The sequence below is a fragment of the Gadus morhua genome, chromosome 8 (genome assembly GCF_902167405.1).
Source record: "Gadus morhua chromosome 8, gadMor3.0, whole genome shotgun sequence".
NCBI classification, from domain to species: Eukaryota; Metazoa; Chordata; class Actinopteri; order Gadiformes; family Gadidae; genus Gadus; species Gadus morhua.
Genome location: NC_044055.1, coordinates 26,619,790 through 26,633,866, shown reverse-complemented (window position 1 = coordinate 26,633,866; position 14,077 = coordinate 26,619,790). Strand labels below are relative to the sequence as shown.

At 48.4% G+C, this 14,077-nt stretch overlaps 1 protein-coding gene across 1 annotated transcript; it reads right to left on the bottom strand.

The window, feature by feature from the left end:
- Positions 1–3,037: 3,037 nt before the first annotated feature.
- On the bottom strand, positions 3,038–12,194 carry LOC115548475 (uncharacterized). Its single transcript, XM_030363133.1, has 16 exons — positions 11,570–12,194; positions 10,479–11,096; positions 9,891–10,013; positions 9,404–9,781; positions 7,536–7,658; positions 6,998–7,426; positions 6,550–6,667; positions 6,176–6,281; positions 5,546–5,781; positions 5,037–5,195; positions 4,814–4,940; positions 4,565–4,728; positions 4,095–4,278; positions 3,748–3,967; positions 3,567–3,653; positions 3,038–3,329 (listed from the first exon to the last, which is right to left on the bottom strand). The coding sequence occupies exons 1-16, from the start codon at positions 11,982–11,984 to the stop codon at positions 3,103–3,105; spliced, it is 3,714 nt and encodes a 1,237-aa protein (XP_030218993.1). The 5' UTR covers positions 11,985–12,194; the 3' UTR covers positions 3,038–3,102.
- Between the last annotated feature and the right edge of the window lie 1,883 nt (positions 12,195–14,077).

Below are 14,077 nucleotides of genomic sequence, written 5' to 3'. Positions count from 1 at the left end.
AATTATTATTGCGTGGGCACGAATTATTAATGTGTGCCCACAAATTATTATTCTGTGACCACGAATTGTTACTGTGTGGCCATGAATTATTATTTCGTGGGCATGAATTTTTAATGTTTGGGCACAAATTATTATTGTGTGCCCACAAATTATTATTTTGTGGGCATGAATTATTAATGTATGGCCACAAATTATTATTGTTTGGGCATGATTTATTAATTTGTGGCCACAAATTGTTATTTTGTGGGCACGAATTATTAATGTGAGGCCAGGACACGAATTATTATTGCGTGGGCACGAATTAATAAATATTCACCCATGTCACCAGAGGGGCACCGGGGTAAGGATGTGCTTAAGTACAAAGAAATTGTTATTAATCAAACGTGCGCAGGCCTATCATACGCACATCAGTAAGTCATCCATCGTGATAATTCCCACCTGTCCTTAAGTACAATGCTCGTTCACGCTCAGACAATTTGCATTCAGAAACGCCTCCAATTAACCATATATGGTCACAACGCATCCCTTTATTAACCATGTGAATGTGTTTTACCACTCACCGCTACAATGACAAAGAGGGCAAAGAAAATAAACTTCAACACAGAAATGGAAACCATTGGAAACGAGGTTGAATCAAATCAAAAAAATATTTTTAGCACACTTATTGCAGGAGGCACAACGAACCAAAGAAAGATTGCTTCATGGGAAAATATGACTAATGCAGTTAATTTATTTGGATCAGAAGTGAGAACTCGGTGCCAAAAAAAGAGTCACAGCCCATAGACGTGAGACATCAGCAACTGGAGGGGGACAGACCACCACAGAACTTTCCCCTTTGGACAACCCAATTGCCAGCATCATTGGCGACACAGCTCTGTCCGGCATAATTGAGGACGGTGACACAGACGCTCAAGCTGGGCCGTCTAACATTCAAATTGAAGGTACAAGAAACAAACTCTGTGTTTGCAAACATTTTATTTAAATTTTGACATTTAGAAGAAAAGAAACCTTCAATACTAAACTCTGTGAAATTAATGTGAATTAGTTTCTTTCACAGTGGGTCCCATGGTGCTGTTGCTGGAGGAGTCGGAGGAACCGGGGCCGTCCATTGTCCCTTCCGTGCGCCAAGAGTGCTGGTAGAGGCGGTGCTGATAAACCAAGAGGAAATGACATAATCCATTAATGACCTGAAGGAGCAACTGACAACATGACCAATGTATTAATTCAAATCAAGTCTCTTGAACAGATTGCCTCTTGTGCAAATAAAATGGCAAATAAACCATAAACCGTTGACCAATTGCGCTATTTTCCCACCTCCAATGCTGCAAAACACAAAATGAAAAATTGTATGTTTCTGTGCTAGATTTAACTAAAATGTCTGTATGATCCTCTGTCTCGTCTGAAGGCCAGCGGCATTAGGAGGTGGTAGGGGCACTGCGTCAGGCATAGGGCCGTCTGGTCTGGGGAGTTCCTGCAAAGGGACCCCCTGTCTGATGGCTAAATTGTGTAGCACACAGCAAGCTATGATGATCCTTTCAGGCCGATACTGCAGTGTCCCCCCCGTGTTGGAAAGGCACAGCCATCGCCCTTTCAGCAGGCCTATTGCGCGCTCAACGGTGCTCCTTGTGCCCTCATGGGCCCGGTTGTACGCCGGTTATACTTCCTGCTGGGTCCTCGGGTTGGTTAAGGGGGTCATTGGCAATGGCTTCAGAGGGAAACCTTGATCGCCCAATGATGATACATTTTTAAACCACTGTACATAACCCAGCAATAGTATTTTAAACATGTTGTAGCCTACTCACCAATGAGCCAGCCATCTTCCACAGCGCCTTCTTGGAGACTCACACCAACAGAGCTGTTCTGCATGATGAATGAGTCGTGTGTTTCTCCAGGCCACCGCGCAACAACGTTTAACAAGGATAGATTTGCATCACCAACGATTTGCAAGTTGACAGAATGAAACCCCTTTCTGTTAACATAGTTAAATCCGTTAGTTGACGATGCTTTTGTGACTATGTGGTCGCAATCTATGGCTCCAATTATGTTTGGGAATCCGGCGATGGCGTGAAAGCCCCGTTTGATTTCGGCTTGTTGGAGATTTCTGTAAGGGAACTGGATGTAGTTTGGGGCCAGGGAAATAATTGCGTCCAACACCGCCGGCATGGTCCTACTCATCGATGGCTGAGAAATGCCGGATATGTCTCCAACCTCACGCTGAAATGTGCCGGTAGCTAAAATTCCCAGGGTGGAAAGGAGTTGGATATGCACAGGGATTGCGTTTGTCGGGATTTGCGAGTCTCGTGTCTCGAGCCAACATTGGCCCTAAATCACGACACAAATCCAGCAGTATATTCTTTGGGAAGTGGTACCTACTAAGAAGCCACTCTGTGCTCTCTCCAAGCAGATCAGTACAATCTTTGAAGACACGCTACGCTCCCTGCGGAGCGCATGGTTTGCCAAGTCTTCCAATAACGCAAGATAAGCCATTGCACTAGATTTCAAACATTTCTCACAGCTGTCTTTTATAGGGTTTGACACCAATTAGGTAATTTTTCTGTTTAAAATTAGGCAAAGGAGTAATTGAATATTTTCTAATTAAAGTAAACATGGCACATATGTGGATGTCGATTGCTTAATGCAGACGTTGACACTCTTAAATGCTTTGCTTTGCACTTGTAACATCGCTATTCTACCACTAGATTCTGTTCGTACATTTTGGTAAAGTACGGTTGATCAATGAGGCCCCAGGCTTTGATAACAGGCTTTGAGAGGCTACCTGTTCGGATCGGCTTAGCTCAGGAGGTAGAGCAGTTGTATTGTAATAGGTTGCTAGTTCGATCCCCAGCTCCTCCTAGCTGAGTGTTGACGTGTCCCGGAGCAAGACACTTAACCCTAACTGCTCCCGACGAGCTGGCGGTCACCTTGCATGGTTGACTCTGCCGTCGGTGTGTCAATGTTTGTATTATCCGATGTAAGTCGCTTTGGATAAAATGCACTAATTGTAATGGAACATTTTACCTGTTAATATGCAACACAAGCTACCTGTAAAAGTGCAAAGAGAGCAGTGAGTCTTCTCGATCCCGTCCTTAGGTCATTTTTTATTCAGGACATGGTTCTCAGCAGCTGGTTGAGGTCCCTGCCGACGCTCGGGGGCTGGGAGGCGGCGCTCTGCCGCAGGCCGGGCCCCATCTGATGGTGGAGGGCTCGGCACAGGCTGGTGGTCGCCCGGTGCACACTGCCGCTGGACGGGCCCAGCAGGCCCCACAGCAGGGGCAGCGCCTTCTGCTCCACCAGCTGGGGCCGGCGGGGGTACAGCTCCGTCACCAGCTCTGGGGGGGGGGGAGGAGGAGACGGAGGGAAAGGGGGAGGGGAGGAGACAGAGGAAGAGAAGGAGGAGGAAACCAAGGAAGAGACAAAATAATGGGAGACAGGAGGAGACAGAGGAGAGGAGGCGGCAGAGCAGAGCGGATCAGATGCCTCTTGATTGGCCACACAATGGTATACGTATGTTTGGTGCTGATCATTGCAAAAAACAAAACAAAGAAACATTTTAGCCATTAACAAACCTGCAACCTTCTCAATGAGGTCCACCTTTGCTTGGCCGCTAAGAACCCGTGCCTTGAAGCAGAACGGCTCCAGGAGGAGGCTGTTGTCTGGAGAGGGGCAAGGGAAGAACACATGAGTAACAAGGACAACGCCGTGGTCAGACCGGACCGTGTTCTGGACAGCTCCCCACCGGGCCCTCACCGAGGTTCAGGACCAGCTCGCAGAGGGCCCCTGTGGCGGCCGAGTACACAGCGCGGTTCTTGGAGTTGAGGTGGTTGTCCACGATGGCGGGCACCAGGTGGTTGAGCACCCCGGACAGGTTGTCCTTCAGCAGGCGCACCATCCCCTGCAGGGCCTCCAGGGCGTACAGGTTCACCTTACGGTTGGACTCCAGCAGGCGGTCTCTGAAGAGGTCAAACACCTGGGGGAGCGGGGAGAAACGGGGAACAGGTGAACAAAAAGGGGACAGGAGGGAGTCCCACCAGGAGAGGGGATAAAGGCGTGTGTGAGGTAGTTGGTGTTACGAGCGGTGGGGGGGTTTTACGGACCGGGAACAGGCTGCGGATGACCATGCTGGGGTTGTGCTGGCAGTCGGCCACCAGCTGGTCGAGGCCTTTGATGCGCTCCCTGAAGTCCTTGGACTCCAGCAGAGCGGTGAGCTGCCTGATGTACTCAAACTTGTCTTCCATGATGGGCCCCTGAGGTTTGGAGCTGTACTTGCTGTTGGGCTCCCTGGAGGGTACCACAAAATATAATGTCATGAAACTGCATACATACTTACTACATATATATATATATGATCTTGGAAATAAGATAAAAGATATTCTTAAAGTTTGCTTCAAGTTGAGAAAACAAACAAATGCATAATTAATATAGGAGCGACATTGCAAACAGAAGCCATCATGTGTGTTCTGGAACACGACCCCGAGAGAGGAGCTGACCTCATAGCATATATAAGGCTTTTACTTTCACCAACATATTTCCAAGGTAGCTGTCATGTGTCTGGGAGGAGTCTCACCTGGGGGTGGTGGTGGTGGTGTTGGTCGGGGTGGCGGTGGTGGTGGTGGGGCTGGGGGCTATGGTCTGTTTGGGGAGCTTCCTTTGGAGCGTCGAGGCCCTAGCGGTGCCACTGCCGGGAAGCGAGGCTGGGGTCTCACCCAGACCCTGACCCTGACCCTGACCCTGACACAAAAACACAACAACAACAACGTTCACCAGACCCGTCACCAAGCGATAGGGTGGGGCGAGAGGGCGGGGCCTTCCGTACCTTTGCCTTGAGTCCACTGACCGCCTTGCGGGCGGCGGAAAGGTCCTTGGTGGGGATGTTCTTCTCCAGCAGGCTATCAAAGTCCCGGTGGGAGGACAGGAACAGCAACATCCGGCGGCCAAAGGACCTGAAGGGGGAGGAGTGAGACCGGCACGTCACCGAGCCGTTGGACACACGCCAAAGCCTTCAGCCAACACAGGAAGCCACCGGGGGCTCTACGTGCCTGGGTTCCGGGGAGGAGTCCAGGGCCAGCTTGACCACGGCCGGGAGGATTCTGTCCGTCACGTCCTTCCCTCCGGACAGCAGGCGGGCCACGCCCACCCTCTCCAGCAGGTCGGCCAGGTGCTGGGCGGCGCACTTCCTCACCGCCGCGCTCAGGTGGCTGCAGACGCACACAGGCTCAACATGAAGGACGCACACAAAGAGACACAAACCACAGAAGTACACAACGGATGGAGATAAGGAAACATCGGCTAGACCTCTGGAGTATCCTACCTACCAGTCCAAAGCAGATTAAGGATGTTAGAAACGTTTCCTTTGACACTCAAGTCCTGTTTAAATGTCTATTTTTCCTGTTGTGCGTTTGCATCTGCCGCTGATTCTTTGTACTTTATATAAATCACAGATTGGATCTTGCAATACCGTTACTGTGGTAGATATACTAGAAAACATAACAAGGCGCAATACAGTGTGTTTGTGTCTGCGTTGTGCGTGTGCGTGCAGCCCCCTGACCTCAAACCCCCGTCCAGGAAGGCGTTGATGCAGCGTGCCGGCGTGCAGTGCCGCACCATGTGGCCCAGCGCTGCGTCCACTTCCTCCCGGATGAAGGCGTTGCTCTCGGCCGCCTTGTGCAGCAGCGCCCTGGCCGTGGTGTCCACCTCCTTGTCCATGGCCCGCTGCAGGTGGCAGTACAGGACGCCCAGCGTGCACACGGCTACGCGGGACACGCCCGAACGCAGGTTCTTCACCTGAGAACCAGACACACACGTGGTAGACACCACTCTCATTCTGGAAAGGTTCATTGAGTGTCTTGGAAAGCGCTATATGAATGAAGGCATTACATTATAGTACGTTTCACACTCCTCGCTTCATTCAAGGCTGTGTTTTGCTAACATTGTTCATGTCGAATCAACCACTCGTTCTATGGTGTAGAATTGATGGGGATGGTTTTACACATAGCAAGGTATATAGACTAAGCTGTAGACAGGATTGAGTTAGTTTTACACTTGCAGACAGTGACGGACTGTCCACACCCAGCCGCCCGCCCACTCACACGCCCATCCACAGTGACAGACGCTGGTCTCCATGTTACGTGGTAGAGAGAGAGAGCACCAGGGAGCAGGCCCAGAGAGGGGGAGCTACCTCTTGCACGAGGGCGAGGCAGACGTCGCGGAGCCTGGGGAGCAGCGTGTCCACGTGGTTCTGGGCCAGACTGCGCAGCACCGTGAGCCCTTCCATCTTCTCCTGCCTGCGTTCAGAACCACAGCAGTTCAGTCAGATGAAACACAAGTTCGGATTGCTTAGACTAATTCTGTGTGTGTGTGTGTGGGCAAATTCTGTGTGTGTGTGTGTGTGTGTGTGTGTGTGTATGTGGTGTGTGTGTGTGTGTGTGTGTGTGTGTGTGTGTGTGTGTGTGTGTGTGTGTGTGTGTGTGTGTGTGTGTGTGTGTGTGTGTGTGTGTGTGGGGGAAAAGTCTGAGTGTGTGTGGTGTGTGTGTGTGTGTGTGTGTGTCTCACCAGTTCTCTGAGCTGATGAGAGTGAGGCTCTGTGTCATGGCCAGCTCAGGTTTGGGGAAGGGGTGGGGCCCGGGTGGGTCTCGCTGGGGGCCGCTGAGGGAGCCCTGGGCCGGCTCATCTGCACACACACACGTTTGAAAAATAAACGCCGGTCTCAATTAGACGCCGGCGCCTTGCCAGGGTCGCGTGACAACATCACAGACGTATTTTAGAGCATTACCAACTTTCGCCAATAGATGGCATCAGTTCACCAAAAGGAAAATCCTAAGGAATTAAAGGCCTGTTCCATATGGACGCCTGTCCCAAACACAAGCCGCTTGAGTTCAGGGATTGAAACAAATAAAAGCCTGGGCTAATAATTAAAGTTTTATGGCATGCAGGCTCAATCCTATAAAAAAAGAAGAGTTACTTTGGATTGATTTATTTGTGTAAGAGATGCCATTCTTACCTCTGCTATCCAACAGCTTCTCCTCCAGCTCGGGCTCAGCGGTCAACCTCTGGTCGGGGAAACAGCGGCCCCCGTTCTTCTGCCTCTTCCCAGAGGGCCCGGCCTCTTCCCCTGCCTGGTGGGGGGGCGGGCCCCGGAGCTTCTCCCGGGGGATCCTGCCGTTCCTCAGACGCTCCTGCACAGGGGGAAACGGGCTCAACGCGTACTTACCTCTGCCCGCCACGCCTTCAGGAACGTCAGAGGCCGGCGGGCTGCCTGGGGCCTGGGACCTCTGGCCGTTGGCGAACTGGGAGCGCTCCGTCCCAGAGAGGTCCGCCTCGGGACGGAGGCGGACCTCTCTGGGCACCCGGCGGCGGGCGGAGGCAGCGGCGTTCCGGGACGAGGGGGCGGAGCTCAGCGGGGCGTCCCGCAGATCCACTGTGAAGGACACTGTTTAAAAGTACATGTTAAGCATACTTTAAAGCAACAAATATACTTGGAATAATTTTTGTATGCTTCAATTATATTTGTACTACAATAAAGTGTACTACTTGTTCACCTGGGGGTCTATGTGGGGGCTTGGCCTCAGTAGGGCGGAGGACGATCCTGTCGTTGGCGCCAGCGGCTGGGGCAGCCAACCGGGGCAGCCTAGCCCCACGAGGGTGGTCAGGGTCAGCCACTTCTAATGAGGGGAAATTAAGTACACTTTAATAAAACATAGTACAAGTACACAATGACCACGTATTTGCAATTTTTCTAACTGTACGTCCACACCAGAAGCGAATTGAGCTACCAAATCGCCGGAAGTCATTCACTTTCTATGGGCAAGAGCGAACAAAGCGACCAACGCTACCAGCGGCCAAAGTGCAGCGTCCAAAAAAAGTTGAAAACTTTTTAACTTTATGCAAATTACTATGATGCGCCTCAGCGGCAAAACACTGACAGCCAATCGGAATGTAGACGCTCTTCGCTTGCGTGGATCCCAGGGAACACCGGCAGGCACTTTGGTTCCTACCTACCTTTATTCACTCACTGAACAAAATGTCGCCTGAAGTATTAATCGCGGCTGTAACTGGGCACCCGGTGTTGTACTACCCAACCCTTTTTCAGTTCAGAGATCGAAACGCCATAGGGGTTTGGATACCAAGTGATGATAAGCGGGAGTATTTATACATCTAGAACGTTCGTATTTAAGCGGGAATCATTTTCATTTGCTCTCCATGCCACCAATCTAACCAACCAATCGCGTGTAGCATGCTTTAAACAAAACCAAAAAAGTTTTTGAAATCGTCACATAAACAAACTAAATAAATGACAAGGGATATATCTATTTTCTTTTATCCCTCTATTCCCCACTATTCACGGAGCCTGAGGTGAATAATTGTTAATTAAATAGTCTAGATAGATAGATAGCCTAGTCAAGTCTTTATTAATACCAAACGACACAAATCGTCGGGAATCCATTTAGGCTGTTCGGCCCACACAGGACAGTAGCCTACAAGACCACACAGAACAAGTCTGACTGGACATACACACAATACATCACATTAAAACTAGACACGCGTTGATAGATAGATAGACAGATAGGCCTAGATAGATGGATATGTTCCGTTATTTGCCTTGCGGAGCCAACCAGTCCTGTGCACGTATGCAAATTAGCCATGTGCGCCAATGTCTATTTGTTTTGAGTGTGACGAATGAGTGCAGATCATGATTTGCAGATGCAGATCAGTGAAACATATTTTAACTAGCCTACTACAGCACGCAGGGTTTTTTGTTCTCGGTTGTAATTAGCCTACATTTTAGGAGTTTTTTTATATTGGGGGGAATCACTGTCCTACTTGTTGTCGAAGCACTTTATCCAACAAGCAAAACCGTCTCGGCAATATGGCCAAAGTGTATGGGAGAGTTCACTCTTTGATATGGCTGTCTGTACTAAAAGCATACGGCTCCTTTAAATGCGTCTGCATAATTGAATTGTACGTCATGAGCGACTTGAGCGACCAAAGCGAACAGAAATATTCGCAGCGAAACTTTGTGAGCGACCAAAGCGTGGTCGCTCCTGGTGTGGACGTACGGTAAGGCACTGTAATACAATTTGAGATTAACCTTCTGCAAGTATACTAAAGTACTTTGCTATTTAGTATACTTTTTCTAAGTACACATACGTACAATTTACAATACACTTACAATAAATACACTTTTTATAAGTACAATGCAATACCACTTTAAGTATTTCAGAATTAGTGTAATTTTTTTTCAGTAGATTAAAGTGGAACTTAATGACATTTATTGCGAAGTACACTTTTGAAAAGTACATCCGTTAAACATACTTTAATTTAAGCACAAAAAGTAAAAGTAAACTTGTCATAACTTTTGTATGCTTCAATTACATTTGCAATAGACTAAAGTATACGACTTCTTCACCTGTGGGGGTTTGGCCCGGAGAAGTCTCCTGGCTCGAGGCGGCACCCAGAGCCCGTGCACAGAGGGACACGGTGTCGGAGTGGGCCGCCTGGATCCAGGCTTCCTGGCCGTCAGCCTCCTCAGCCACAGCCAACCGGGGCAGCCTAGACCCACGAGGGTAGCGGGGGTTAAGGCCCGGGGGCTTGGCCTCAGTAGGGGGGCGGAGGACGATCCTGCCTGGGGCCTGGGACCTCTGGCCGTTGGCGGACTGGGAGCGCTCCGTCCCAGAGAGGTCCGCCTCGGCGCCACCGTGCGCCCGGCGGCGGGCGGAGGCAGCGGCGTTCCGGGACGAGGAGGCGGAGCTCAACGGGGCGTCCCGCAGATCCACTGTGAAGGACACTGTTTAAAAGTACACGTTAAGCATACTTTAAAGCAACAAATATACTTGGAATAACTTTTGTATACTTCAATTATATTTGTACTACAATAGAGTGTACTATTGGTTCACCTGGGGGTCTATGTGGGGGCTTGGCCTCAGTAGGGCAGAGGACGATCCTGTCGTTGGCGCCAGCGGCTGGGACAGCCAACCGGGGCAGCCTAGCCCCACGATGGTGGTCAGGGTCAGCCACTTCTAATGAGGGGAAATTAAGTACACTTTAATAAAACATTTTAATAGTGTAGCACACAGGACTTGAAAATAAGTGTACTTTACTCAAGTACACAATGACCACGTGTTTGCAATTTTTCTAAGGCACTGTAATACAATTTGAGATTAACCTTCTGCAAGTATACTGAAGTACTTTGCTATTCAGTATACTTTTTCTAAGTCCACATACGTACAATTTACAATACACTTACAATAAAGTACACTTTTTATAAGTACAATGCAATACCACTTTAAGTATTTCAGAATTAGTGTAGTTTTTTTTCAGTACATTAAAGTGGAACTTAATGACATTTATTGCGAAGTACACTTTTGAAAAGTACATACGTTAAACATACTTTAATTTAAGCACAAAAAGTAAAAGTATACTTGTAATAACTTTTGTATACTTTAATTATATTTGCAATACACTAAAGTATACAACTTCTTCACCTGGGGGGGTTCGGCCCGGGGAAGTCTCCTGGCTCGAGGCGGCACCCAGAGCCCGTGCACGGAGGGACATGGTGTCGGAGTGGGCCGCCTGGATCCAGGCTTCCTGGCCGTCAGCCTCCTCAGCCACAGCCAACCGGGGCAGCCTAGACCCACTAGGGTAGCGGGGGTTAAGGCCCGGGGGCTTGGCCTCAGTAGGGGGGCGGAGGACGATCCTCTCGTTGCTGCCACCAGCTGGGGCAGCCAACCGGGGCAGCCTAGACCCACGAGGGTAGCGGGGGTTAAGGCCCGGGGGCTGGGCCTCAGTAGGGATGAGGACAACCCTCTCGTTGGCGCCAGCGGCTGGGGCAGCCAACCGGGGCAGCCTAGACCCGCGAGGGTAGCAGGGGTTAAGGCCCGGGGGCTTGGCCTCAGTAGGGGGGCGGAGGACGGTCCTCTCGTTGGCACCAGCGGCTGGGGCAGCCAACCGGGGCAGCCTAGACCCACGAGGGTAGCGGGGGTTAAGGCCCGGGGGCTTGGCGTCAGTAGGGGGGCGGAGGACGATCCTGTCGCTGGCGCCAGCGGCTGGGGCGGCCAACCAGGGGAGCCTAGACCCACGATGGTGGTCAGGGTCAGCCACTTCTAATGAGGGGAAATGAAGTACACTTTAATAAAACATTTTAATAGTGTAGTACACAGGACTTCAAAATAAGTGTACTTACATAAGTACACTAAATGACCACCAATTTGCAATTTTTCTAAGGCACTCTAATACAACTTGAGATTAACTTTCTGCAAGTATACTAAAATACACTTCCACTTTGCTATTTAGTATACTTTTTCTAAGTACACATACGTACAACTTACAATACACTTACAATAAAGTACACGTTTTATAAGTACAATGCAATACCACTTTAAGTATTTCAGAATTAGTATTCCTTTTTTCAGTACATTAAATTGGAACTTAATGACATTTATTATGAAGTACACTTTTGAAAAGTACATACGTTAAACATACTTTTAATTAAGCACAAAAAGTAAAAGTATACTTGTAATAACTTTTGTATACTTCAATTATATTTGCAATACACCTAAGTATACAACTTCTTCACCTGGGGGGGTTCGGCCCGGGGAAGTCTCCTGGCTCGAGGCGGCACCCTGAGCCCGTGCACAGAGGGACACGGTGTCGGAGTGGGCCGCCTGGATCCAGGCTTCCTGGCCGTCAGCCTCCTCAGCCACAGCCAACCGGGGCAGCCTAGCCCCACGAGGGTAGCGGGGGTTAAGGCCCGGGGGCTTGGCCTCAGTAGGGGGGCGGAGGACGACCCTCTCGTTGCTGCCACCAGCTGGGGCAGCCAACCAGGGCAGCCTAGCCCCACGAGGGTAGCGGGGGTTAAGGCCCGGGGGCTTGGCCTCAGTAGGGGGGGCGGGGACGAGCCTGGTCTCCTCGGTGTATGACTCCCTGTCCTCCATCATGATGGAAGCAGGGGTCAGTTGAGCCCACAAAGAAAACAATGTCTTCCTGTCCATCGTCGCTGTTCGATAATCTCTCTATGAGTCTCTGTAATGAAACATATTCAATTTATTATTTAATTAATGGAGTCTTTACCACATACATAGATTGGACCACTGCTTGGGTCTGAAGCATACGCATGCAATTTTGAATTCTGGTACAAGAAATTAAGTGTGTGAGTGACGACGTATTGAGAAAAAATTGTGAAAAGAGAATAAAACGGCATGAGTTGTACGCTCCTATCACGGTGTCTCATTAAGTTTACATTTACAACAACATTACTTGCATTGGAAGTCGATAAAGACACTGAATAATTCGGTAAAAATCACGGTTCAACACTGAAAAGTTGAACCAACCACGATTGTGTACAGCGCATACCGAACCGTGTAGGCTACTAACATAATTTATACATAAACGTCAGTAGCCACTAGCAAGAGAGTGAGCTAATGCAGTCGTTAAAACACCTCCAGCAGCAGCATTGCTTCAGATATGACCCTCATTAAGTGCGGTGGCGTGAATACATGCAGCAAGAACGTTCCACAAATGTACCGATCTGTAGGCCTATATTCATGCGGTATTACGCTTATGGCTTTCGACTTTACGGTTATGGTGACAGAAGGTTACGACGATAAATCGATCGGTGTTTTCCCCGTGAAAAACCATTTACAATAACATACATAATTGTTAGCGTTATCGATCAGTTAGATGAATTTCTAAAATGACATTGAACTTTTCGAAAAGGGGGCAAGGGCCCTTTGGTGTTTGGAGAGTGAGGTGAGAGAGGCCGTGGCGGGCCCGAGGTTCACAAAGCCCCGAGCACGGTTAACCTTATTTCAATCGAGCAATATGTGGTAGGCTAGATTTAACTTTTACACTTCGATAAATATATAATAGATATGTAATAATGTGTCAGGGACGGATTTATAATAGCATTGACATAAAATGGGACTACTTATTACTTAGAGCTATAGTTCATGACTTACCTCTACTTGGCGTCGAAGGGCGAATGAAAACTTTAGAACTTCAGCAGGTAGGCTACTCGATTGACACGAGGCATTATGACGAGTCCAGCTTCCCGAACCTATCATTGAGCGCATTGTGACCTCACAGTAATTTGTGTGTGTTTTAATAGAAAACCAGCCTACAGGATACCCCAGATCTTTGAAACAAAAATGTCACAAAACACTTGCATTATTGCGTATGCATGCTACTGATACTGAAAATTGCACCAGGTGTGATGTGACCGTGTGAGGATTAAACCAACCTGAGTTGGACATCAGGGAATCACACATATGAATGCATGCGTTCATATGCATGTGCATATGAACATTGCAAAGTATAATATTCAACTTTTCCACATTCAATCATCATAAAATATCTGATTGCCTAAACTACTACGCTACTACGCATTACAAGGTTATGGTTTGGCAGCAGGTGGCAGCATAGGGCCTGAAACCAAACATTTCAAACCCACAAGAAAGACACCCTCATATCAATTTGGGGGCCCGATTTGAAATCTTTAGTGCCACTCACAGGCCAAAGCTGGGTTTACTTTAGTGCTCAAAAGTTTGAAACATGGCCGGTTAGCTTTTTCCTTTCGGCTCTGTATTCATTTTTCATGCTGAAAACAACACAATATTCAGTTATGCAATTTATTATTTTTTTGGGCGATTTAAGTCACAGACAGATGCTTATGTCCAATGGCCTATTGTTGGCTAGGTCTGTTGGTTTACAGCCTGATAACAGATGCTCATTGAATCAGGGTCAAGGACAAAATAACATATTCAAACACCACATCCTTCAAATGAATCATCTAGGCCTACTTTTGACATACTTTCTATAATTGTAGGTTGTACTACAACCTACAATTATAGAAATTATAATTGTAGCGTTTTCTCCCGGAGGCCAAGGGAAGCCAGGCTTCCCTGTTTTTTAGACATCCAATAAAAACATTTATATTAACAGTTTCGGTTATTCTATGGTGCTGTGTTGCTGTCATTTCTTACACATTTTCTCGTCTCATTGAGCATTTCAAAATGCGCCCCTCTAAATGTTACATACTGAATACGAGGTAGTGTTGGCTCGTTCGTTTGCGAACCGGTTCAAATGA